This window comes from Anser brachyrhynchus, assembly GCF_964034855.1.
Source record: "Anser brachyrhynchus genome assembly, chromosome: 21".
In the NCBI taxonomy this organism is placed as follows: domain Eukaryota; kingdom Metazoa; phylum Chordata; class Aves; order Anseriformes; family Anatidae; genus Anser; species Anser brachyrhynchus.
Genome location: NC_137714.1, coordinates 2,083,667 through 2,109,474, shown reverse-complemented (window position 1 = coordinate 2,109,474; position 25,808 = coordinate 2,083,667). Strand labels below are relative to the sequence as shown.

Sequence of the window (25,808 nt, the reverse complement as noted above, 5' to 3'; positions counted from 1 at the left end):
CAAGTCCTGCCAGCATAACCCCAAGCTGCTAATTCCTTGCTCCCAGATCTATCTATTTAGCTATCAATTATATTATACATATGCTTTGATTATGTATACCCCGTGTGTAAAAAATCTCACTTTGAGGCAGCTCTAATTACAGAATTACAGAATGGGTTGGAAGGGCCCTCTGAAGATCATTTAGTCCGACCCCCCCACAGAGCACGATCACCTAGAGCACCTTGCGCAGGATGGCACCCAGGTGGGATTTGAGTATCTCCGGAGAAGGAGACGCCACAACCTCTCTGGGCAACCTGTTGCGGTGCTCTGTCACCCTCCCAGTAAAGAAGTGCCCCCTCATATTGAGCCGGAACCTCCTGTGCTTCAGTTTGTGCCTGTTGCCTCTCGTCCTGTCACTGGGCGCAACTGAAGAGAGACCGGCTCCATCCTCTTGACACCCTCCCGTCAGATATTTATATATATTAAGAGGTCTCCCCTCATTCTTTTCCAGGCTAAAGAGGCCCAGTTCTCTCAGCCTGTCCTCGTACGTCAGTAATTTACAGTTCCTTATATATCCCATAGGCTTACAGACCCACAGGCTGTAGCTCTGGCCTCTACTACTTTACAAAATAAATATACACCTATAGAGTTCCCCAGATGCTGCCCTCTATTTGCACAGTGCACCAAGATCTGTACAAATCCTGAACAAAAGCGTGGTCTCTGCATGGTTTTGTCGGTGTATTTTCTTCCCAGTCTAAACCGGTGCGCTCCAGAAGAAGAAATAGAAATTACACATTTTCAGTGCCTTGAAATAATTGGCTCATGACTGGCTTCAGTTGGACGTAAACAAACACTAGAGAATATTGGACTAGGAGAGATGTAAAAAAAAGGTGTCATCACAGTGGTTTTAATTTGATTTAATCGGCGAAATCAACACCTCAATCTCCATGTGACTCTTCAATTTGTGGCATGCAAAGTCCAGACACTAGTTTTACAGCTAGGTCAGTTTTATCCCATGTAAGCTGATTATACCCTGCATTTAGAAAACAAAAACAAAAAACCCTCACTATGCAAGAATGCTAATGGCAAAATATATTCACAATTAATTTAATAACCCAAACTGCATAATTGCAACAAGTAAGCTCATCCTGAGGTGTTTAACTTATATTTTGTGAGCAGAAAATTCCTTTCCCTGAAAAAAAGAGTGCAATATGAAAAGTCCTCACTGAGATTTCTTCTCAGACTGAGAAATTTCATTCCCTTGGAATTAGTTTCTGTCCTCAAAACTACTCTGAACAAATGTAATTATTTGTAAATTGCAGGCTCGCTTCGCAGCTAGCTGGCCATGCTCCCGAAAATGCATTGGTTGCCCATTGATGTTGGAGAACAAGTAAGGGCACTCATTCAAAACTTCGGGAGAAGGAAAAAAAAAAAAAAAGAATGCAAAAGTCGGGCTTCTTTTTTTTTAATTCCTTCTTATTTTCCTTTCAGCCCTTTGGAATAATTTGCCTTCAAGAGCCCTGGATTTGCTCCAGTATTTTTGAGGTAGGAAACATGCAGAGGTTTCATTCTTTATTGACTCCATCAGGTTCAGGTTACACGTTGGGGTATAAAATTATAAACAAATGGACGGCATTTACATTTCTGAAGTGTTTCCAATCCCCTCACCCTCTTGCCCCACTTAAAGATACATCATAAGCAGTGCCGCATGGGTAAAGGGAGCCAGGTGCTTAACCGATAAACAAGACATCCTTTCTCCCCTCTCCTGGGAATGGCCTGCTCTCTGGCTTGAGTCCAAACTGAGACATGCACTGAGCGGGTGAGTCTCAGGTGAGCCCCAAGGAAATCAGACTTGTGTCCCAAACCCCAAGGCCTGAGCAATTACAGTTTTGTAGTCCCTGTAATGTGAGCATCTGATGAAGGATAAGCTGTAGGTTGCCCGTTTTCATGGGCAGGTAACCTCTGATCAGAATCAAAGAGAAGGTGTCGAAGAAATGGAGCAGGGATATGCCTGGCAACTGCTGCAGCAGCCCTCTTGGTGCCACTGCATTTTCTAGGGGAACGTTGATTCAGACCAGCTTGGCAAACGGGCCCAGCGGTATTTTCTTCTCTCTGTAGAAAAGAACAGCCATCACTTGCTCTGTTGTCATATTTGTGACTGGGAAGGGAGGAAATGGAAATTCTAAAGTTGCACAACCCTAATCAAGGCTTATGGTTCCTGGAGAGAGGAGGGACAAAGTGACACCAGCACTGCCGATGTCACTTTTTGTTCTAATGTGTTTCAAGCAGACAGTCCTGCCCAACCCTCCAAGCCCCCTGCAAAGATCAGAGGCTTGTGTGGCAAGAACGTGCAGGCAGCTGGGGCAGTGCTGGAATCAAAGCCAGCCAAGCCCCATACAAATCACCGACAGCCAGAGTTTGCCCTTGATATATAGTGGTTTGTCATTAGAAGCTGGAAGTGCAGCACTTCTCCCAGTAAGATTTAACCTTGACCAAGAAATGATAATGATGCCACTTCACAATTAATATCAACATGGTCCTCGTGCATCACTGCATGACTTCAAAGTCAGTGCGAGTTGGAGCAAGGGCTCCTACTGATGCATAACCAGAGCTGGGGTGGGATGCAGTAGCTGTGTGAAAGCTGGCATTTGTTTTGGGGGAATAAGCAAGAACAGGAGTCTGACTGCAGCAGAGCAGTTTCCCATGAGACAGATCATTAAATACCCAAAGTGGCAGCAGCCCTGAGTCTACCAAGTAGTTAAGGGACCAATAATCATGAAGAGCAATCTCCTCAGAGCCTTGACATGGCGAGGACAACAGCTTTAGCATCTTTGCTAGTAGTGTTGAGAAGTGCTAGTCCAGAGCTGTTTCACATGAAAAAGGGTAACCTGCTGAATTATTAACAGTGGCTCTTGCAGCACTTAGAGGTTTCTTAGCCATCGTCCAGCCTCAGGAGACGTTTAGCTAAACCAGAGCAGCAGTGTTCTGTGTTATTATCGTAAGAATGAGACAGGTTGGTCATTTTGGTTCCCCGTTATGCTGGGCACTGGAATGAACGGATAGTAAGAGACAATCCCCGGTCAGACAAGACAGAGGTGGGAACAGAAACAGAGCCACGGAGAGGGGAAGCAGCTTGATCAAAAACAAAGCAATCGACTGCTAGAGCCAGAAATGAAAAGTTGCTGCTTGGAGTCCCTGCTCAGCCCCATCGCCAGTAGACAAAACAGCCAGAGAGCCGGATGAGGTTGCACATTTGCACATTAACTAAAGTAGTGGTTAAATAAAATTCAGTTCCTTTTTGTAAAAATCAATAACTAGATTTAACAGGTGAAGTTCCGTATTTTGGTGGAAGCTAAAGTATGTCCGTCAGATTCACTGGTTTATAACAGAACCTGTCCCTTAAGCCTTGCACATGAGCACAACTCTGCTAAAACAAATATAAAAAGAGATCTTGCGTGCACTGGGGAATGTTTATTGCTAACTGAATTAATGACCCCTCTTTCAGCTACTCACTTTCATAGGAGGTTGTAGTGGAAGTATCTTCTTATCGTGCCTGTGTTTCATACCATCAGACTACCCACATGTGTAAAGTTAAGTATGGACATAAGTAATTGCAGATTTGAGACAGGAGACAATAAGAACCAAATTTTCATTGGCTAAGCCTAAGCCTCCAAAACTGCATGCCTTAAATTGGGAGATGTGGTTATGAATGATCACGTTTTCATATGCCCCAGAGCTCTGAAATACACACACAAATATATTTTGCATGCACCAACCTAAGTTCTAAGCAAAGAAACAGACCAAATATTTATAGATTGGAGAGGGGAGTAACTGATTCCTTCTCTGGTGCAAATGGGGAATCTCCTACAAAATATCCTCATTTCTTAGCACATAAGGAACATGATTCTAGATTGGTCCTCATGAGATTCCTTAGACATGTCACCACAGATGATTTTTAGCAAACAAAATCGGGAAGACAGTGGTATCATTTGCCAAATAATCAAAATGCTACTCCAGGAAGTACATAAAAAACAGGAGATACAGAGCTTGTGGGTCACAGGCCTAAAATACCAAAAGACCCTTCTCAAATCCACAGTCTGTGACCTACTCAATTTGCAAAACTCCATGAAGTGAAGCCATTTTATGCTATATGAGAATTTGGCACAGCGAGTGGGTTTAGCTGCAGCACTGAGATGATTTGAGATGGAGAAGGCTCTGATGGAGGGGGAATCTCACGAGACACAGCCTCAGTTCCTTCTTTAACTGTGAGCTCCCAATGGGACATGGAGTGACACACCTGATCTAGCCTGCGCTTTAATTTCCCTCCCTATAAAGTACTGATCATATTGCCCTTCAGCTGGGGTGTGGTGACCCAAAATCCCATAATGGTGCTCTGGTGAGTGCGTTACCTATGTGTTCCTAGATAGATTTTTTCCAGCCAGTCACATTTCACTGTGACCTTTTAAAAGGTTTTTCTTGCTGTTACAAAGTATGAGATATCTGTTTCTAGGTGGAATAAACCGACAACCATCTATTCGGCGCTTGCTTGCAAATGAAAATAATAAAAAATACAAAATAAAAAAATAAAAAATAAAAAACCACAACATTCAGAGGAGATACAAGTGCTCACAGGAGCCTTGAAATATATATTTTTTGGTTAACTGTGATGTTGCCTGTAGCTCTTTATAGCACTTTTAAAGCATCAAAGCTCAGATTTGTTATATTGAACCTGGAAAGCTTCAAAAACTTTTTGTAAATTAAAATTAAAAAAAAAAAAAAAAAAAAAAGATACCAACAGCTATGAAGTGGTATTTTTCAGATGGGAATATGCTTTGATTTCAGTGGCTAATGCAAATAATACCCTCTCCTCCTCCTTCCCCCTGCACCCCCAACAGAGTTTTCAGTGCTGCAGACAGAAGGTGGGGAAAAACAAATATGACATAAATTGTCTTGGTAAACAAGTAAATAGTGTCATTTAACTCTTCCCCCTATGACTCCTTGCTGGAACTCTGAATTAGTTTATGGCAGGGCTCTGTCAAAAGACCCCCCTCCCTGGAAACAGAGGTGAGACCTCAAAAGCCATTGTCTCTTTAGTTAATTAATTAAGGTAATATTGGGTAGAGCTTTGCTTCTAAGTTCAAGGAACCCAGCTGGGGGCAGCAGCCTCTTGTTTGATGCCATGAATACGATGGAATGAGCTCCGGGCCCTGCATTAAAATCCAAAATCATTTAAAACATGCCGGGGAGGAGGGAATGGGGGAAGAAGCCCAGTTTATAGAGCTTTACAGCAGGGCTGAGCCTTCTTCAAATAACTACAGGGGGTTGCTTTGCATTTTACACCCCTGCCAGCTAAGTGGCGACCAGTTACTGGGTTCATGACTTTTGTTTTTTTAAGACCAAGACAGGAGGAGGCTGCCTTAGTTGCAGAGCTGATTTCCTTCCCCTTGCAGCCTCCGTTGGCTGGGGAATGCTTCTTACCGGTGCCTGGCCCAATCCCTATAAATGTCGTATTGGTCAATTTTGCTTACATGGGGAATCCTCTCACAGACATGGGATGGGATGACTCATTTGGATAAAGTCGCCCACAAACGTAAGCCTTTGCATCCTAAGCTGGAAATGTGTTTTATTTCCAAGTAACATCTAGTTGCTTGCTCTGTGAGCTGATTTGCCTCTAAAGAAAAATAAAAAATAAAAAAAGGAAAAAAAAAAAAGAGAAAGCCAAATCTCCAGGTCCCTATTCAATCTTTTGGTAAAACTCCTGCAGATACCATGGGAATTTTCCTGCCTAAAACCACAAGGTTTTGAAGGAAAAGGCTGTGGATGGGGCTCTGCTTACTAATTTTCACATGTGGCTCCAGTCCTGGCTTTGCTGCTGATATGCTGTGTGAACCTGAGCAAGCATCTTCACTTCACTTTTCCCCCGGCTCCTTCCCGCGCTGCAAGCCACCTCTCACAGTGCATCCACACGCCGCAAAATGCGACGGCTGCAAATGTCACTCCGTCACCTAAGGCAAACAATATCCGTCCATCGGTCTGCAAAGCAAAGTGCGGCACTGGGCCTCGCTCCCTACCCTTGTGCCACAGGCTCCCTACACGTAAAAGTGGATATATTTCTTGGCTTTTTACATAAAATGGGAACTAACAAGCTGACGGGTGCAGGATTTAATGCCTGGAGATTGCACGATCTTTGTGGATTTGAACCTCTCTTTTCCCCTCATCCCCATATGCTGTGTATTAACGTCTGCCTCTGTGTTAAGTCTAATTTAGTTTGGTATCTTCTCAGGGGAGAGGTTGGCTCTCATCTGTATGTGTCTGCCGAGCGCCAGGCACACCAGTGGCACTGTATAAATAACAGTGATCATAAATAGCTGACAACACCTGCTGGTTTTGAATCGGCAACAAGTGATAATCCTGCGAGCAGCTAAATGGGACTTTGGGATTCCGGGTATTGGCCTGGTTAACTGGCTCCTTGGTTTGATTATGTTTGTGTTTTCCTATTTCTTTTTTCCTTTGAAATGCCTCAGGGAGCCACCGTGGGGATGGGAATGACACAAAATCTGCTGGTCTTTCATCACGTCAGGTCCTCATCTGTTGCTTTTTTTTTCTCTCCACCATCCCATTTGTGATGCGTTCAGGCAAAGGTGCCTTATGGAAACCCCAAAAGGAAACACGAAAAATATTCCTGCATTTAAGGGGCAGCAACATATCACCCGTCCTACACACACCTGTGCCCATCAGTAGGTCCACAGAGGGCAAAGGGATTACTCATGTGAGTAAAATCAAATGTGGATGCATTCGCTCGAAGGGTCAGAGGCCCAGTTAATTCTAGCCTGGGACCAAATTGTCACGCTTCCCTGAAGTCAGACCCTACAAGCAGGAGCTGGGACTAGGCACATGCGTAGATTTGGGCACGGCAGGGCTGTCACCAGAGCTGCACAGCGGTTCCTGCAGCTCCTTGGGAACTATTGCCCTAGCTGATTGAGCAGGTATTTCCCTAACAGGGAAACACTTTTGCCTTTATTATTATTATTATTATTATTATTACTTTTGTTCAGTGTTTCTTCTCCTGTTGCTGCTTTAGGTTTTTGTCAATAGATTGGTTTTGCCCTTGTGGCTCAGTCTGCATTCAGGTCACCTCTCTAGGAGCAGGCGTCCTTTGGAAAGCACTAAGTACGGGTTAGCAGGGTCATAAGTCGCATAACCCCCTTGAGGGAAGTTTGGCTTTAGCCAGCCATGAAATAGCAACTCTTCCGCTGCAGAGGGGAAGGTGAGGCTGGGGAAGGGGGGTAATTTTATTATTATTATTGTCGCTTGACCTCCCAACCTAGCACTCAAAGCTGCCTCTCGTTAGGAGCGTGCAAAGAGGCATATGGCCCCGTGGTGACCAGAGACGCACTGGGTCAATCCAACCCATGAGCTGTCAGCCCCGAAAACCCTCGCAGCCACTGTGGCAGCGGGGCTGAGGTGCTCCCACCTGGAGGGCTCACTGACAGCTTTCCGGAGCAGGGAGATCACCTTGGTGTGACAATGGGGACAGAGGGGACCTGCAAACCCCCACACTGAGGCATTTTGGGGGGCTGCAAACATCTCCGCGTTCAGGTTTACACCCTACCTGGGCTATGGGCTGCGGTCTGTGCCTCTAGAAGTTGTTCTGACAGGCAAAGTGATGGGAAACTTGCTCTTTCCTTATTTTTCCACCATCCAGGCAATGAAATGCCCCAATATCATAAAGTTAAAACACCATCGACTGGAAATGGACATTAATATCCCCTGGGACTGGGCCCTCGTAGAGCTCGCTGCAATTTTAAGGAGAAACCAAAGGTGCTGGGTATTACCCAAATGTACCCAAACGTACCCAAATGCTGCTCACCCCCATCCCTGCCACCCGCAAAGCGGAGGCCAGAGCAGCTGGTGAGAGTGAGGTGACCCATGCCAGCAGCAGAGCCCGCAGAAGATTTGGCATTAATTTCAGGGCTTCTTTTAATGAATTAGTTCTTATTGCGTGCTGGTTTAGGCATTGGTTTCAGGACTCTTACAGGTTTGCCATCCCCTGCCCCTCTCCACAGGATGCTTGGGGTGTTCCTCACCACCACCACGACCTGACAGCGCAGGGCCGATCTCCCAGGGTAAAAAAAATTAAAAAATAAAATAAAATAAATCCATCAAAGCCTATTAGTTAAATTGCTCTGTGCAAACCTAATTGACCACAGGGGATCTCCTAGGCAAGCAGGCCGTAAATCGCGATTTTAACAGCGGCGGGGGGAAAGCAATGGAGGGGGGGAAAAAAAGAGAGCAGAAAGTTTGCGATTGATGGCGATCGTTTTAGGCGACTGCCTGGCTGGAGGCTGCGGAGAAAGGAGGCTGATCTGGAGCATATGGTGCAAAGAGCCGGTGCTGGGGGTGGAAGAATAAAAACCCCGAGCGGCGCAGATCCTAAGGAGCTATTTATTCCTCCCCCTGCAGATGTACATTAATGCAGGAGGAGTAGGGGGAGCAGATCTTTCGACTAGAGAAAGAGAAACAGCGCTCCTTCCTTTTAACATGCTGTTGTCTGGCTTGATCTTGTCACTCCAAAGGGACCCATTCAGAGGTATTCATGCATCTGCCTCGGGGGGACAATGGGACCTTAGTTTATAAACTGTCTGTCCAGTTGCCTGCGGCCTTTAGTCCTTTTGTTTTCGCTTCTCTTAATAAACTTTTTGGGGGAGTTCATCAATACGCTTGAATAGCTGATGTTCTCATTCTCAGAGAGGGGAATAACAGAAGGTCTCGAAGGTTTTTTTTTTTTTTTTTTAATAGGGGTGGGGGTGTTTTTTTTCCCCCTTAAAGGGGAACCGAGGCTTGAAAAGCATCAGAACAAACCCTTTAAAAAAAAATCTGAATGAACCCCAAACAAAACCGCTATTCAAAAGAGACGGAGAAATGCGCAACGTTTAATTGCGCACACACACCCCGAAAGCGATTTTCGTCCTGCCGACGGAATTAAGACGATCTCCGACTGATTTTACAGCTCTCAAAATATTTTGGGTAGGGGGATTGGGGAGGAATTTCGGAGACCGGGCTGATTTCCAGAGGATTTAGGGCTGAAAGCTGGCTCTAACCTCCTCCCCCCGAATTCCTCCTCACTCCACCTTCCTCCGGCAATTGCAGAAATCCCAGCCGGGCAGATATAGAGATATATCACCCAAATCACATCGAATGGGGATTGTTTTGGAGCAGACCGAGCCGCCCGCCCCGGTCCTCGGTGCCCTCCCCTTCCCCGCGCCCCCTTTGCAGCCCAGCCCGGAGCGGGGCGGGGGGGGAGAGAGGGGATGCGGAGATGCCCCCATTTCGAAGCAGCGGCCCAAAGTCCGCCCCCCTCCCCGTGGCGGCTCCCTCTCTCCTCCCCTGATTTCTCTGTTAACGCCTTTCTTTGCCTGGCAGGGGGTTGTTTTCCCCTTCTCCCGCCCCGCAAAGCCCCGGCCCCGCAGCCCGGCGTGGAGGCGATGCTCGGCTGCCCCCTCCCCACCTCCTTCCCCGGGCAGCCCCCCACCAACCGCTCTCCCCGGTGACTCCAGTTCAGCGTTTTAAGGCCCTAATGAGTGTTGACAAGTTTAATGAGTTTGTTTTAAAGAGGAAAAAACTGGTCAAGTCGAGATTTCCGAGTCAAATCCATTAGGAGATCCCATTCAAACCCCGCTTGACAGCTCAGCCGCTCTCACACTCCATCAGCCAGCGCATGGCCGGCAGAGCCCCCAAAACCCCTGCCCCACAGCCGTCCCCCCCCCGGCCCCACAGCATCCCACCCCCCCGGCCCGGAGCTGTCGGTTCCTGGGCACAGAGCGGACCCCTCCACATCCACCTCTCCCCGACCACGAGCCCTCTGGGGAGCGGGGGTCGCGGCGAGGAGCTGCTCGCCCCTAAACCCACCCCACGGGGCAAGGGGCTACAGGCTGCTGAGAGGCCAAACGGGGCCGCCTGTTTCTGTTGGAAATTGCATTAAACGCCCCGCTATTTTCCTTCCCACCCCCGTTCTGCCTCTCCCCCCTCAACCCTTCATATAAGTAAACAGCCCCGTGAAGCCGAGGTGGAGGTCACGTTAAGTCATGCAGGCTGACTTCGTGAACTTTGAGCTGGGTGATTAGGAGGGGGGTTCTCCTTTTTCAATTTCTCCACTTCCTAGGTCTCTCCATTGTTCCAATTCCAAACAGCTGCTGGTGCTAATCTTTCGGTTATTTGCAATCAGGAGGAAGAAATACCCACACCCTAGAGCGCTCCGATATTAGCCCTGCCAGCGGAGCAAAGAGACCACTGGAGGCCGAGGCGACGGAGGAAAACAAAACCCATCAAATTTACTGAGCCCAGTTTGACTCTGAGCCTTGCAGGTACCTCTCTCAAGCCCCAAACCGCTCCGGCAGACAGCCCGGGGAAACGGGCTGCCAGGTACCGCACCGCTCGGGGCAGCCCCCATTTCCCAGAGGTTAAACTCCTTCATCTACCACGAGCCTGGCCGGAGCAGGAAGGGAGGGGAAAATACCGGCCGAGGGCGAACTGGGAGGAAAAGAAACCAGCACAAAAGCCCAGCTGGAGGCGAACCTGGCGAGCTACGCCCGGGAGCGTTCTGCTCGAGACGGCTCGGAAAGTTTCCCGTTCAGACATCCCCAAAAAGGGACAGAGCGACCAGAGGGGCTCGGGAAACCTTCCGGGCAAAGGAGATCGCCCTGGCTACGTGAGGACAGGGGGGAGCGGGTCTGTCCCGCACGTGGGCGGGGGGGGGACCCCTTCCCCTTCATTTATTCCCCCGTTAATTAGGGGCGATGGGCGCCGGGCGACGAGAGGAGAGCGGCCTTGAGGCATCGCGAAGGGCGCTTCCCAGGGAGCACTAACAGCAAAACCGGCCCAAACCTTTGCTCAGAGCCTTCCAACACGGGCTCCTGAAGCCGCTGGGGCTCGGGGGGGCCCCACGCGTGCCTCGGCGGGGACGAAAGCGCCGTTCCCGGGTGGGGTGGGGTGGGAGGGGGTGCCCCCATACGCCCCGCCGGGCTTGCCTGGCCCGCAGCCCTCTCGCCATCCCCGCGGAGCCTTTATTGGTTTACTTAGGTGTTAATCCCTTCACAATCAAGTTGTCTGACCACGGAGCCCCGTCTCTATTCTTGTTTACATCTAATTACGGGTCTGAAGCGCCACTTCCCTTCCCCAGCCACAAAGCCTTCAAGCCAGCTTCCACCTCACCCGCTGGTAGCAGGTAAAGCCTCCCCCCCCCCCCCGGGGGGGCAGCGGGCGGAGGGAAGGCTCCGGGCACCCAGCCCTGGCAGCAGAGCCACCCTGGGGGGGGGTGCCCGAACCCCCTCTTCGCCCCCCGGCGCGCTCCTGCCGCCCTCCCCCGCCGGGGCTCAGCCGCCGAGCCGCAGATGAAAGGCAGAGCTCTCCCGTCCCGGTGTCACCAGCATCGCAGAGCTTCTCTTAATTCAATTAAAGCTCGCAACGCCAGGAAACCGGCGGAGATCCACCCGAGCAAGCCAGTAGCCGGGGCTAACAAAGGACCTTTCTTTCCAGGGGGCGTGAGGAGCCCGGCCAGCCCATGTGTCATCCATCCCCGCGACTCCCGGCTCTTCGGGGTTAACGATTCAGACACCACTGAGAGCTCTGGGACTGCAACTTGGCTTAGATAGCGTCTCAGCCCTGGGGCAATTCCTCTAAATCAATTTTCAAAACAATCAGTTTAGGGGCTTTTAATTAAGCTTTAAACCAGTGGTTAAAAATAGCAGTTTACTTCTTTGGGATGCAAACTAGGCTAGCATAAAAATAAATCAGAGAGACGGTCCCGCTGCCTTTTGGGATTCAGGGCAGCGTAGATTATTAACGTCCCAAGATTACGAGGATTTTTCTTTCTTCCGATACTTATTCTCCCTCTCACAGCAGCTGCTCTTTCCCTGCCAGACACTGAACTGTCCACAGGACAGCAAAGCCGGGGGATCCCGTGCAGCTTCCCCAGAGAGAAAACTCAGCGAGGGACCCTAGGGTCCCATGTAGCCCCGGCCAGAGTACCGCTGCGAGCAGCAGGTTCACCGCCTTTTTCGTTACATATATACAGAGGGGAAAAACGAAAACACACACAAAATAAAATAAAATAAATAAATAAAACCACGCGACTGGGTTGTATTGTGAGGAAGAAGCCCAGCTGGCCCCGGAGCCGAGATGCTCGGCTTGCTCCCTGCGAGCATCCGCACGCTGCCCCCGCTGCAAACAGCCTGCTCTCCATCCGGGGGGGATAAACTCGCCTAAAAGATGAATTTAGGCTCCCTGTGTGCTTTTGTAGTTTAAATCGGATCCTCCGGGTTATCACCGCCACCCCCTTCCTTTGTTTAACACTTCTGGGATTACGGAAAAAGGGGACGCTCGCGGGGCCCAGCCCGAAGCACGCGTTCACACCTTTAAATCTCTTAAACTGGTGTAGGTTTTTGGCTCCCCAAACTCGGCCGGGAAGCAGATGCTTAAATGCAGCGCTTGCACCAAAGGAAGCTCTTTAAAGGGACCACAGCGTTAGGTTGATTAAAGAATAATTAAGGGCTGTGGGACTCCTTTGGTGCTGCTCGTAGGACTCCCCCGTGCCCGGAGGATTTCTCCCTGGGTGACCCAGATAAATTACAGATAGGGCTGAAATAACTTTTGTCCGCGACGGGCCGGGATGAGCGCGGCCCGCAAATCCCCGCACAGCGGTGGCTGATGAGGCAGTCATGCAAACGCGGCGACTTAAACCTGAAAAGAGCCGACGTGGGGTGTCCGCTCCTCCCCGCCGGACCCGTGAGGGCTCCACGGGTGGGTTCCGGCCCTTTCCCATTTCCGTGCCCCCTCCCAGCTCCCGGAGCTCGACCTTGACCCAGTTCGTTCCCGGTTTAGGGGGGAAAGCGGGGTTCGGCCGCCGCGCCCCCGAGCTTGGGCTGTCCCCCTTCTTTTCCTTCTTTTTCCTTCTTGGGGGAGGGACCCCCCAAGTTCCCCGGGGGCTGAAGATCGGAGCTCGGCGGGAGGAAACTCGCCGGGAAACGAGGGCATGTGCGGGTGGGGGGGGGATAACAGGGGGTCGGAGGGCGGGTGGGCGCTCTGGAGGGGGGGAAAAGCCCTTCCACCGGCGGGCTGATTTCCCCCATCCCACCCCCCCAGGCTCTCCCCTTCCCAAGGGCTTTCTGCTGCCGCTGCCACTTTTCCTCCGCTCCTTCTCTGACCACCCGCCCCCCCCCCCCCCCTCAAGCGTCTTCCCCCCTTTAGATCTCAGCGTGTTTGCTCTTGACTTCATCCACTAAGTCAATAGTTTGGAGATGCCCTCATCCTCAGAGGCCCGAGCCCCCGTGTCCCCTCCCTGTTTTCTCCCGCGGATAATGGCAGCCTTTTGTCGTGTAATCAAGCTCCCGAGGGGTTGGGAGACAGATATAGATTCTTGGCATTTGTCGGTGAAAATGAAAGCTGGATTAGGCAGAGGCGGCTGCACACTCCATGGTAAAGGACAACAACTATTCCCCCATTGAAAGTCCCATTCTGGTTTGGTTATTTTATCTTTAAAAGTTGTTTGTATTTCTAAAGTGGCTATTGATGCACTTAGAAAGTGTAGCAAGCTGTAAAGCCTCGCTTCAAATGAAAGGCGGACAACAAAAAGAGGAGGTTAAGGGGAGAAAACAGAGTGAGAAAAAATACCGTCATAAAAGGCGAGGGGGGGGGGGAGGGAGGGAGGCAAAAAAGGAGTGAAAAAGATCAAATTCAGCCGGGGTAAAGTTGAGAACCGGCGAGAAAAGTCACGAAGCCCCAGCGGCCGGGATGCGGCGATGCGCGGGGGCTCGGCTTCGCTTCTGCCCTGCCCCGGCTGCCTCGCAGGGAGGAACCGGTCGCGATATGCGATTGTGTGCGGGGGGGGGGGGGGTCTGCGATGAGTTTTTCTCCCCGGGAGACCCTTGGCAACCGAACCCCACGCAGACCTCTGTTCCGCCCTGAAGTTATTTCGTTCTTCAGCAGTTGGTCCCAACGAGTTTTCCCCTTGACAGAGGGTTGCCTACCTCTGCACCGTTCACCTGCGCGCATTTTCCCCTGAGAAGCACGGTGGTTTTGACAGTGTCTACGTTTATATATAATTTCCCCCAAAACATCGCTTAGATTTCAACAGCTTGGATCCCCTCGTCCTCTACATGCGCCCTAATCTGGGGCTGTGCCGCCTCTCCCTCTTCACACATCCCCCCTCCGGTGAACTGAAGGCAGCGAGAACGGGGTTATTTTGTTTGTTTGTTTTTAAAGAAAAAAACCCACATTTGTTAAAACCGCAAACTCTTCTCCTCCTTTTGCTGGAGTTTCAGGAATGGAAATTGCAGCTTACCCGCTGCGAGCACATTCAGCCGCACGCACAAGGGAGGGTTTGTGGCTGGAAGGAGATTAAGGAGAAAAGTCCAGGAAAAAGAAACAGAGCAACAAGGTACAAACCAAATATTCCCATTTTCACATTCAAAAAAAAAAGCAGCATCAAATAGCTCAATTTGCTGCTATTTAGCATCAAACAGTCATCTCCTCGAGAAGTGGGGAAAGAATTTGCAAGAACTGAGTTCCTGCACATAAATAACGAATCCCTCCAGAAAATGCCAGCTTTTCACCAAATCCGCACGTAACTACGTGGATATAGATATAGCCCTCTAAAATCACCAGCAGCTCCGGCTATCTGCCCTCTCTTGGATAATTTATACTATACAAAGGTTGGGGGCTATTAATGCCGTGTCGTCCTCCCCCCAACCCCCCCATTCCTATTCATGTCAGTGTTTCTTTCTTTTTTCCAGCAATCAAATGTGCTGGGGACAATTGTAGCGAATTTAAACATGACTGTCCCCTGAATATCCCTCGACATCGAAGTGTCCTTTGTACGCTCACCCTCTCTTTTCAAGGACGCTTATACATTTAAAAATGCAAAATAATGCAACCGGGGGATCTTTATTAAAGCGCAAGCCTGGGCTCTGTTCGGATCGGTGAAGCTCGAACCCCGATTTTTTTTTGAGCTCTTTGCCCGTGGGAAGTTTCGCGGGGGGTTTGGGGCCGTTTGTGCTAACTTCGGGAGAGGCGAAAAATCACCCGAGCGTTTTGAACTCCACTTGAAGTTGCTCGAAACCAGCTTCTCGTTGAGAAATCCTGTCGAGTCAACTTTCCCCCCTCTCCTTTAATTCCCAATAAATATGCAAATCAATTCGTCCCCATAATGCGAACGGAAAATAAATAAATTACAGAATTGCCGTCGCTTCGGACTTTTCCCTCCGCTCAAGATGCGGGCGCAAATGGCGATGGCAGTGGGTCAGAGGCAGGTGTCCCCGTGCCCCCGCTCCCCTCGAAAAGAGGAAAATTAAATTTTTCACCCCCCCCCACCACCAGCAAGGGTTGGGGACGGCCCCCGGGGGCCGGGGGCACGGCGATGCTGCGTCCCCGCCCGTGGCGGCTGCGTCTCCATCCTCGTCCCCATCCCGACCCAGGCGGCGGAGCGGGGAGTGGGCAGCCCCCTGGGCCCCCCCCCCCCAGGGGGCTGGGCAGGCCGGTGGGGACCCCCTCTCCTCCCCCCCCCCGCCCCCGCTTTGGGGACAGCCACCTCTCGGCGGGGACGCAGCCGCGCGGCTCGGAGCCCGCAGTTTCCCCCTCCCCTCTCCCTCCTTTCAAGAAGCCACCAGGTCACTTTGATCCGCGCTCTTTAGGGGCTCCGGACAAAGAAGCCACTGAAGGCTGAAGGCTGCCGGGTGTCTCCCCCCCCCGCCCCCCCCGTTCTCCCCACGGCTGCCGCACCTACCCCGAGCGGGAGCCTCGCAAGCCGCCGTGCCCCCAGCCCCACTCTCTCCAGGGTCAGGCAAAGTGCTTCCTTCCAATTTTAGCAACAGCAACAAAAAAACAGAGAAGAGTGAAAACCAAGAAGGGCTTCCTCTGCCTTCCAGAGGGAGCCCGGGGGCAGGGGGCGGCCGGCTCTGAGGGGGGGGGCAGCGGGTGTAAATGGAGGCGGCTCCCCCCCCCCCACGCGCACACTGCCGAGCATCCCTGAGTGCCCTCCCGTGTCCCCAGCGCCGTAAGAAGCGCGACCTCGAATGCCATTTTATTCCCCCCCCCAAAAAAAAAAAAGAATAAAAAAAAGTTTTTTCACCCCTTGCCAGCGCTTCCCGGACAGCTGGAGGTGCAAGGGGAGCGCGGGCAGGGCTGGAACATCCCTCGGGTTGGGAACATCCCTTGGGTTGTGGCTTCAAAGGAGGGACCCCCCCCCCCCATTTCCAGCTCCCTTCTCTCCGGGAAGACCCGACGGGGTGCGGAGCGGTTTTTCGGGTCGCTGTTAGCGGCGGGGATCCCCCCGAAACGAGCGCTGCGCCCCTTCCCCGGCCCCACAGCACGGACAGCGCAGCCCTGCCACCCCCCCAGCCCCGGGCCATATGTCGCCCGGTAGCTGCAGGCACATACACAGCCCTGGCACGGGTATAGCTGCAGGCACATACACAGCCCTGGCACGGGTGTAGCTGCAGGCACAGGGCAGGAGCAGGGTGTCCCCCCCGCCGCTGCCCCCGCAGGACCTGGGCGCAGGAAGGGCCCTTTGCAGCAGCAGTTCAGCGCCGGCCCCGGAGCCATCCAAGCACGTAATGTGCAGCCTCAGATCTCCCGTGTCCCACAAGACAGAGCGCCTGCTAATTAATAGACAGCGATTCCTGCAAGCGGCCCGAGCAGTCTGTAATATGATGAACTTCCTTTGTACCGGTGTCACCACAAATGTTTCTGATAACGAAAAGCATCCAAGGATCAAAGACTATAAGCTTCTCAATTTCCTCAAGCTGCCTCTACTTTTCCTCACCTACTTCTTCTCTCTCCCTGCCGCTGTCCCTGCCGTTCCCCCCCGCAGCCCTCTGCCCGAACCCGTCCGAAAAGCCCCCGCTGCCAGTCCTCAACCCCCCCCCGCCCCAACCGGGTTTCGTCTGGCATCTCATCGCTTTTGGGGCCAGTTCACGCGAAATGCGGTGCGCGACGAGCTCCGTCCCCGGGGAGGGATGAGCCGGGGAGGAGGATGAAGATGAGAATGTTTTTTTTTTTTGGAAGGGGGGGGGGGGGTGCAGCAGACCGGCTGCCCCCGGCCCCGCCGCATCCCCGTCCCGCTGTCAGCTGCCCACCCGCACCTGCGCCCATTTATTCCTTCATTTCTTTTTCTGGGCTTGTTCGGGATAGAAAGGACAAGGGACCCGCCCCTCCCCATACGCAGCCCCCCCCCACCCCCCCACCCGGCCGGCTGCTTGCTCCACCTGCATCTTCAACACCCCCTCGAGGGGGAAACGGTGCCACCAGAGTCCGGCCGGGCAGCTCGCAGCCGGGGGCAGCGGTGTCCCCATCCCCATCTCCGTCCCCAAACCCATTCCCTGTCCCTGTCCCCATCCGGCTCGCAGTCCCCGCTGCTGCCCGGCCCGGCAGCCCCCAGCATCTTCTCACCTTCCCCCCCCCCCCCCCAAAAAAAAAAAAGAGTCCAAACCAAAGTGAAGTTCAGATTAACAAAAAGGGAAAAGAAAAAAAAAAAGCCGTTGGTAGAGAGGAGTTATGTGGCAGCTGATTGAAATGGGCTTTTTTTTTTTTTTTGAGAATAGGCTCTATAAATATAATATCTCCAAAGCTCAGGTCTTAAGAGGGTCCCTTATTTGCTTATTTCTTTTGTAGCAGACGTAATTTTCAGAAAGATGCTTCCCCCTCGCCTTACCCTAATGCTCGAGTAAGTACCTTACAGCTTTAAGGCTAGTGTTATATATGCTTTAAAATCCTGCCATGTAAATTCCCTGAAAAATTTGGAAAGCTTCTCGGGGGGGGGGGGGGGGGGGGAGGGAGGGGAGAAAGGGGAGGTTAATCCGGGTTTAATGCTATGATGCAGTCACAGGACCAGGGCTAGGCTGATTGTGTTATCTCTTCCCAACATTTGGGTCTCCCATATTTCACCCAGCCAAATAGCTGCGAGAAAAAAGTGCGTATGGAGGCACTCCTGACGCCTCAGGAAAATATGTTATTAATATCTAAATAACTTCCCAATACTGTCTCTAAATCTCCTCTTCACCACTCCAGATGATGAATTCGTTTGAAGTGTTCTCCCGTCTCATCTTTTCAGTGTCTCTCTCTCTCGCTTTTTTATAACCAGGCTTATTTCAAACTGTAAATATCTAATTCCTTTAACCATACTGCAGACACGTCTCTCCCCTCTTATATACTATTCTCATTTGGAGAGATCCATATATATATATATAAAACAGAGAATAAACCCCAAAACAGCCTTAAACTACTTCTTAAAATTATTCGGGCATTAAGAGCGGGGTTTTTTTTGGGGGGGGGGGGCGGGGGGGGACCGTTTGTTTCCGAACAATCCCCGCGCCCACCTGGATCCCACATTTGCCTCGCAGTCTTCCTGCCGCTTAATTCAATCTGTGCCTCCTCTCTTCTACCCCAATTACCAACAAAACCTGGGATTAGAAATATACCTTACAGCTTCCTTCCTCCCCTCCTCTATCGCGGCATCCATCTCCCCCACCCGATTACGAACGGCGAAATAGCCGCTCTCTGTCCCTCCCCGTGGCTCCCGCCGCCTGCCATCCACCTTCAAATCGGGCAGCCCCGGCTCGGCCCCGTGTTTCCTCCCCTTTCCCCTTCCCCCGGCGTTACCGAGCCCAGCTCCGGCCCCCCGCCCGCTCCCCAGCCCCACAACGCGACCCCTTCTCCTTCCGACAAGAAAGGGGGGGGGGGAGCAGAAAACAAACAAGCAGACAAACCCCGGATCATAAACGTCTCCCTTATATTATTTCACTTCCTACTGTATAATTGAACCTCTCTCCCCGCATCCTTGTCTTAAGTTTGTTTTTTAAAACGTCTTGTATTAGATTATACTCGTTTATTCCCCTCTCCAACCTTATCTCTCCTCCTCTCTTCTCTCCTTCCCGTCACACTTGATTTAGGAAGGAGTTTATCTTGCAAACATTTGCCTACTTTGTTTATGTAGACCAGGTTCTGCAGCTACTTGTTCCCAAAAGCCACTGTTTGCCTTTGTAATTGTTATCTGTGTTTATTGTTGTACCTCATTTGTCTCAGCTTTTTTTGTGACATGTAAGCTCCGTGTGTGCTCACATACGGCCCCCCTTCCTTCTCCCTCTCCCTGTATTTTTTTTTTCCCTTTTCCCTCCCCTCTCCTCTCTCTCTCTCCCTGAAATATGCACAGAATAACTGAGCCTAAAGCCAATGAATTGCTTGACACTACCCTATCTCTTTCCTGCCCCCCATTATTAGAGCTGATCCCACTCGCAACACTCACAAATCCCGCCTGGTCTCTGTTTGATTAGATTGCCAACCTTTCGTAATCCCTTGATTTGATGAAGTGTCTGTTCCCCCCCATTTCCCTCCTAAACACACATTTACAGAGAAAGCGCTTGTTGGTTTTAAATCGATGCAGATTGTTTGCTGATAAAGGGGCTACCCCTCCCCCCCGGCTCAGGGGGACAAAGCCACTTCCCAGGTGTGAAAGCAAGGGAAGCCCCCCCCCGACCCCCCCCCCACCCCGCACTCTTGCTGCGTATCCATTCACAGCCCTGACCCTAATTAAATTTGGCAGGACCTGTGCACATACCCGAACCTCCCTCCCACCCCTAAAAACAAAAAAAAACCTCCCTGCACCGGCGGCAGCGATGGGCACCAAATGCCACCGTTAGTACCGGGGGGTGCACCCCAGCACCCCCCCGCTGCCGCCCCCACCTGTTCGCATTTCCAGCCCCCGGTAAAACAAAACCCTCCGCCAGCCCCCTCCTTCCACGCGCGGCACCCACGCAACATTGCCACGCTGACCCGGGGGGGGCAGGAAGGGGAAAAACTGGGGCAGAGCCCGGTGCTGGAAGCCCCGTGCGATAAAGCGGAGCTCAAGAGAAATAAAGCAGAGGAGGACACTAATAAACACTCATAAAAAATATATATATAATAAAAAAAATAAATATTTTTTAAAAATATGAAAACTCGCGCGTCAGTCCCTCCTGCCCCTGCTGCTCCAGCCCCGAGCCTCCCCTGAGGGCAGCCGGGCCTCCGCTCCCTCCCCAGGCCCCCCTTTTAATTTGGGGCTGCCCCAAATTATCTCCCCCCCCCCCCCCCCAACTCCCCCCACCTCGCGTCTCGCGGTGCGGGGGAGCAGCGCATCACCCGGGCGCGACCCTCCCTAATAAACCCCAACAGTCATAATAAATAACAACACCACCAAATAATAATAACTCGGTCTTAACAAGGATAAAAAAAAAAAAAAATAAAGTGAAGCCTCATGAATATATGCCCAGGGCTAGCTGGAGTGAGCCGTTTAAAGATGAAAGTGCAAAGAAATAAAGGCTCAATTTAATCTGCCTTAAAACCCTTCAACTTAACGTTTGTGCTGGGAACTCAGAGAGTGAGTACTGATTGGGGATAAATACATTTCTTAGCATGCCTTGGAGCTATTACACCCTTCTCCAACACAGCTCCCTATTCAACAGCCACAGTTTTCATTACCAGCTCTAATAAGTCTTAACATTATTAAATGCCAAGCAGACGATAGAAAGAAACAGGCGCAGGGTGGAAGCTTTCTTTAACACTTAAAAAGAGAGAGCATTTAGGGCTGTCTTCCCCTGGCTCCCCGCAAGGAGAACCCGCAAATGGAGCAAAGGCGTTTGTCAAGAGGAAAAAGGCCAAAACAAAGTTTCCCCTCTCCTCTTTCTCCTTCTCCCGTGCCGCCCCCGTCCGCGAAAATAATGAAAAGGTGTTTAAAAAAAAAATAGTAATAGTCGAAAACCCACCGAGCCCCTCAGTAAAAGCTGAGCTGGGGAACAAGTGTCAAGAACGCGTTGGTGGTTTTGTGGCAAACCTCGCCCTCCCTCCCCTTAAAAAATAATAAATTGGTCGGGTGCGGGGGAAGAGATCTCCGAAGCGTATTGTTATTTCAGATTAAAAAAAAAAAAAAAGAAGAAGAAAAGCAAAATACACAGCGCGCAGTGCCCGCCTCTAAGTGATTTACAAGTTGAACGCTCATCATTTACCTTAATTGGGGCTATTATTAAAACATTTCGAAATGCACACTGGTGGAGGGACTGGGCTGTATTCTGATTTTTTTTTTTTTTTAGCGCTCCCGGTCCCGAGGCAGCGGCGGATCCCAGCGCTCCCCGGCCCCCCCTCGCTCCGCTCCTCCGGCGGCTGCGGCTCCCCCCCGGCTCCGGGCTTTTGGGGAGGATTTTACCCCAACCTGCGGAGTCCCGGCGTCATTACGGGGCAGGGAAAAAAATTAAAAAATAAATTAAAAAATCAACGAAATAAAGAAAGCCAAGCACTCGCAATTCGGGGGTTATCGCACGGGATGGGCAGCGCGGCGCTCCGCGGGCTCCCGCCCCCGAGTTTGCCCAAATTAGCACTCGGCTGCAAACGGGCTGGGTTTGGGAACCGGGGGCTCGTGTTTTGTTTGCCCGCGATATCACCCGGCCAGGAATGGAGCCCGGTCTGTTTTGCTTGTTGACACGTAATTCTGCATATTATTACGGAATAAAAAGCCTCCAGCTACTGCGGTCGTGGTGATTTTGGGAGGGGCGGGGGGGGACGAACAGGGAAAAAAAAATCATCCCGCAGTTCCAATTTTTTTTTTTTTGAAGCTACGGGACCCGAAGAAAATAAATCTTTAAAGCCCCCAAAGCTCCCCCCGAAATAAAATGAAATAAACCGCGGCGTGATACGGGGGGAGCTCTCCTCACACACAATGGACCCGATTTGCAAATGAGCATCGCCTATTTCCAAATCACAAGCAACATTTTGCAACGTCCAACGGCTATCCTTTTTCCAACAGACGGTCCTATAATATTACAAAACTATCTAACAGCAGGGAGTTTTGAATAATTTATCTCCCTTTCTTCCCTTCCTTGGCCCTTTGTCCAAACTTTTTCTCCTCCTTGCAGAATTTTGAATGAGAATAGACAAGCCCTCCCTCCCCCATCCCTTTACTCCATTTTTAAGGCAGCCTAGGGTTTTTCCCCCTTTTTTCCCCTTTCTTTTTTTTCCCCTGTTTCTTTTTTTCCTTTTTTTTTTTTTTCTTCTTCTAGTGTTTGCTTTTGTGGCCGGGAATCTTTTGCTTATAAAGGTTCAATAGACTTAAAGGTCTTTGTAAGTGAAGTTCATCTTCAAGGTTGGAAAAAAAAAAAAAAAAAGGGATCGGACCCTTAAAGAACCCCCTTTTGTGCACCTTCATTTAAAACTCCCAGTAACGTTTGATGGTGACACGGAGAAGCTTTTCTCTGCCCCAAATTCACCGCACTTCAATATTCCCCGCTCACCCGCATTGTCCCAAATTGGGGAAAAACTTTGCAGTCAGACAGTCCGCAAGCGATCGCCCCGCTTCCCACGCGTGGACGTGGGAGCGTTTCCACGCGGGAAGGACCTGGCGCCCGCTCCGTCGGCGGTGTCGCGAAGCTTCCCCAAACTCCCACCGCTTCAACGCCAGTGCGACCCCGACGGGCCTGTGCCATCGCCATTTTGCCATCAATTTTCAAGAGAAATAGCAAAACCTCTTTGACACGAGGGAATAATTCTCTGCCTGAACCACTACACCTCCCTCTCCTTTAAACTCCCCCCCGTTTGACAAGCTTCAATCACATCCACTAAAAATACCACCTTTCCCCTTTGTGGGGGGCTGGGGAGCCATCTCCCCCTGCCCCCCCCCCCCAACTTGCCAAAACTACAACTACATAAGCCACACGGCCTGCTCCAGCTGCACCTCACCCCAACCCCACATTTCCTCGGGCGCAAGGAGCTTGAAAAAGTTTGATTTTTCATCCCACGAGAGGAAAGCACCAGCCGTAGGAGGTGCCACCAGTTCCCCCCCCCCCACTCTGCCACTGGCCTCAGGCCTTTCAGCAGCAGCCCCAGCTTTATTATCCCTATTTATTATTTCACTCAGGGGGGCAGCCCCCCGCGTGCTCCCATCCGCAGCCCCCCCTTGCCCGGTGCTGGTGGCTCCCACCGCAGCCCCACAGCAGCGCGCATCCTGGGCTCCCTAATTGATATTGATTGGCCAAATCGGTCAACTGTCAGCCAGAGTTTCAGGGGACCACTTAGAGAGCAGGAGAGAAATCTGTTTAACAAATTCATTTAGGAATCAGAGATGCCTCCCCCGGCCATCTCTTTCCCCCTTTATAAATAATTGACCTGGAGCAGCTGTGAGCAAAACACTGACAACTCTTCCTCCCAGGGATGGGAAAAGCATCCGGACCCCAAGGGGCTGGGTACCACTGGACCCTGCCAGGGCAGCACTGCACCTTGACTCTGACACCAGACCTTTCTGGAAAGCAAAAATAGAGGGCTCTGGGGCCAGCCCCTATTTGTTATCGATCTGAGCGGGCAGGGACACGTCCCTTGGCCCACCAGTCCCCTCCAGCCCAGCCCAGGGCACGCACGGCCGCCTCTAACCTTTGTCGCCCAGGATGCCGTCTATGCTGTGCTTGGCCTTCTTTTCCCCATCTTCGTCCTTCTTGTCGCAGTCCTCCTCTTCCTCTTTCTTCCCGAATTTGATGCGTAGCACACGGCTAATCGAACTCACTAAACCTCAGACAGTCAAAGACAAGAAGGCAAATATAAGCTGCCTGGGAATGCAACGGGGGAGCCAGCGGGGAAACCCAAGCCAGAGCCCCCAGACACGCAGGAGCCCCCCCAGAGGGCAGCTGCACCCCCTTTGCCAGGGGTGTGCTGCACCTGCCTGCTCTGCCACACCTGCCCCAGTGCTTCTGGCTTCTCCCCTGAGATGCCACGAGCTGCTGGCAGGGATGCCCCAGGTCGGATGCACTCCTCATCCTCCACCCAGAAGGCCCGGTCCTGCCCAGGGGGTTTCTCGCAGGGTGCCCCAGGATGCTCCCCCCCGGGGTTACCGACAGCTTTGTGATGGGGATTTGGCTTGCACCCTATGGGGCACCTGGTGAGGCCTCACCAGCTGGATCCAGCCTTCCCCTGGACCTCACTCTGGGGGAGCTGTGCCCTGAAGGGGAGGCTCAGCCTCCCCAAAGCAGAGGGAAACTTTTAGCCAGAGGAGCCAGGACCTAAAAAAAAAAAAAAAAATGACCAGACCCTCGGCACAGCCCAAGACTGGGGTACAGCACTGCTTCCTGTGGGTGATGGGGAGCCCGGGCTGAGAGAAGCGCAGCTGCACGCGTGCTCCCACCGAGTCGAGTGGGGCGAAGGCCCAGCAGGGTCCCCTTGACCCCTGGTTTGGGGCCTGCCCCGTGCATGCTCTGCCCAAGGTGAGGACTCCTGGTGCTTTCCAGGGAGCTGAAATAAGTTGGGGAAGTTGTCTTTATTGCATTTCTTTTTTTCCCCCCAGTAGCTCTGTGCATCCAGGGCACAAACGCTCCTCACCTCCACATTGTGCTTATTTGCCGCAGCAGGGTTTACTTAGGGCAACCATTTCCCCCCTTCCCATTCAGAGTAAGGGCCGAGAGGATGCCTGCAGCCCCTGGAAATGCATTTGGTGTCGGCTGGAGATAACCGTGCCCCAAAACAACTCTCTCTGGCCACAGGGGCCCTGCTGGCCAGGCTGCCTTCTCACCTGAGGGCACGGTGCTGCGGTCGCAGTGCCCATCCTTCAGCAGCCGGTCCCGGATCTCCCAGCTGAACATCCCGGGGTTCTCCCGCTTGTACTCCTCGATTTTCTTCTCCACGTCGGGAGTCGCAACCTGCTTTTGTGGTCAATGGCCACCAGTGTGTGCCCGCGCGTGCAAGTGCAGAGAGAGGGAAGGGGGGAGAGAGAAAGCCCTTTTAATTGAAAAAATTAAGCCAGGCTGCTAGTTTTGGGGTCAAGAATAGGTATTTGAGGGGTGGAAGGGAGGAAAATAAAGCTGGGAGAAGGCACTGCTGTCCCACAGTTGTGGAGTCCATTCACCCCCCCCTAAAACTAAAGTCTCGGGGGGACAAGGAGACAGCAAGCATGGATTTATCGTGAGCCCGAAGAGGGGAAGGAGGCAGGGAGAGGGTGTGAGGGATGCTTTCGGGGGAGGGGGGGCCGTCGGTCTGTCGTTCCCTGAAGGAAACCGGCTCACCCCCTCCCCGCACACTGAAGCGAACCCTTGAACGCGGGCCACTTGTTGCGCGGGGAATCCCGCGTTCATTTCTTCGTCGCCCGGCACCGGGCTCTCTCCCCAGCCGAGCCTGCGAACTGCAGCTTGCTCGCAGCCCCTTCCCCTCCACACTCCTCCTACCGCCCCCCCGTCCCAAAAATCCACGACCCCCCCCCCCCCCCCGATGCTTCCTAACCTCGGGGAGTTTGGGGAGGCGGAGGGGAGGGGTGGGGGGCACCGGCCCAAGTCGCAGCGCGGCCCCCACCTTGCACTCACCCTGGGCTTGCTGCCCCCGATGGCCCCGGGCCGGATGGAGCCCGTCTCCTGGTACCTGCAGAGGATTTTGGAGACGCAGCCGTGGGAGACGCGCAGCTGCCGGGATATCACGCAGGGCCGGATGCCGTGGTGAGCCATCTCCACGATTTTGTGGCGGATGTGGTTGGGCAGGGGACGCCCGTTGATGAAAACCCCTCCGAGCTGGTTCACCCGGCCCTGGCCCAGCGGGGTGGACACTGGAGCGGGGAGGGGAAAAAAAAAAAAAATTAAAAATGGGGAAAATCCGGCAAAACGCGGCGCGTCCCTCCCCGCACCTCTAGTTTGCGCCCCCGGCTTTTGAGCCCTAAAGCCGGGCAGAAACCTCTCCTAGCCCTTGGCCTCGGCTTTTGTCCCGCATCCCCGCCGCCGTGCCCTGGGAAAACGGGAAAGTTTTCCCACCGAGGGGCCGAAAATGAAGAGTCCCGGAGCCGCGCTCCC

The 25,808-nt window shown here is 52.1% G+C and overlaps 1 protein-coding gene across 4 annotated transcripts in view; it reads right to left on the bottom strand.

Moving 5' to 3' along the window:
- PAX7 (paired box 7) overlaps nt 1-25,808 on the bottom strand; it is a 107,079-nt gene that overhangs the window by 77,262 nt on the left and 4,009 nt on the right. The window contains exons 3-6 of one of the 4 annotated variants that reach the window (XM_080564248.1): nt 25,332-25,567; nt 24,548-24,677; nt 23,419-23,547; nt 13,685-14,362 (exon numbers count right to left, since the gene is read on the bottom strand). In XM_080564248.1, the coding sequence (XP_080420374.1) occupies nt 14,256-14,362; nt 23,419-23,547; nt 24,548-24,677; nt 25,332-25,567 (602 nt within the window). In that variant the 3' untranslated portion in view covers nt 13,685-14,255. Of the gene's footprint in view, nt 1-13,684; nt 14,363-22,996; nt 23,291-23,418; nt 23,554-24,547; nt 24,678-25,331; nt 25,568-25,808 lie in introns of those variants that run through there. The other 3 variants (XM_080564247.1, XM_080564245.1, XM_080564246.1) reach the window with 3 other exon arrangements.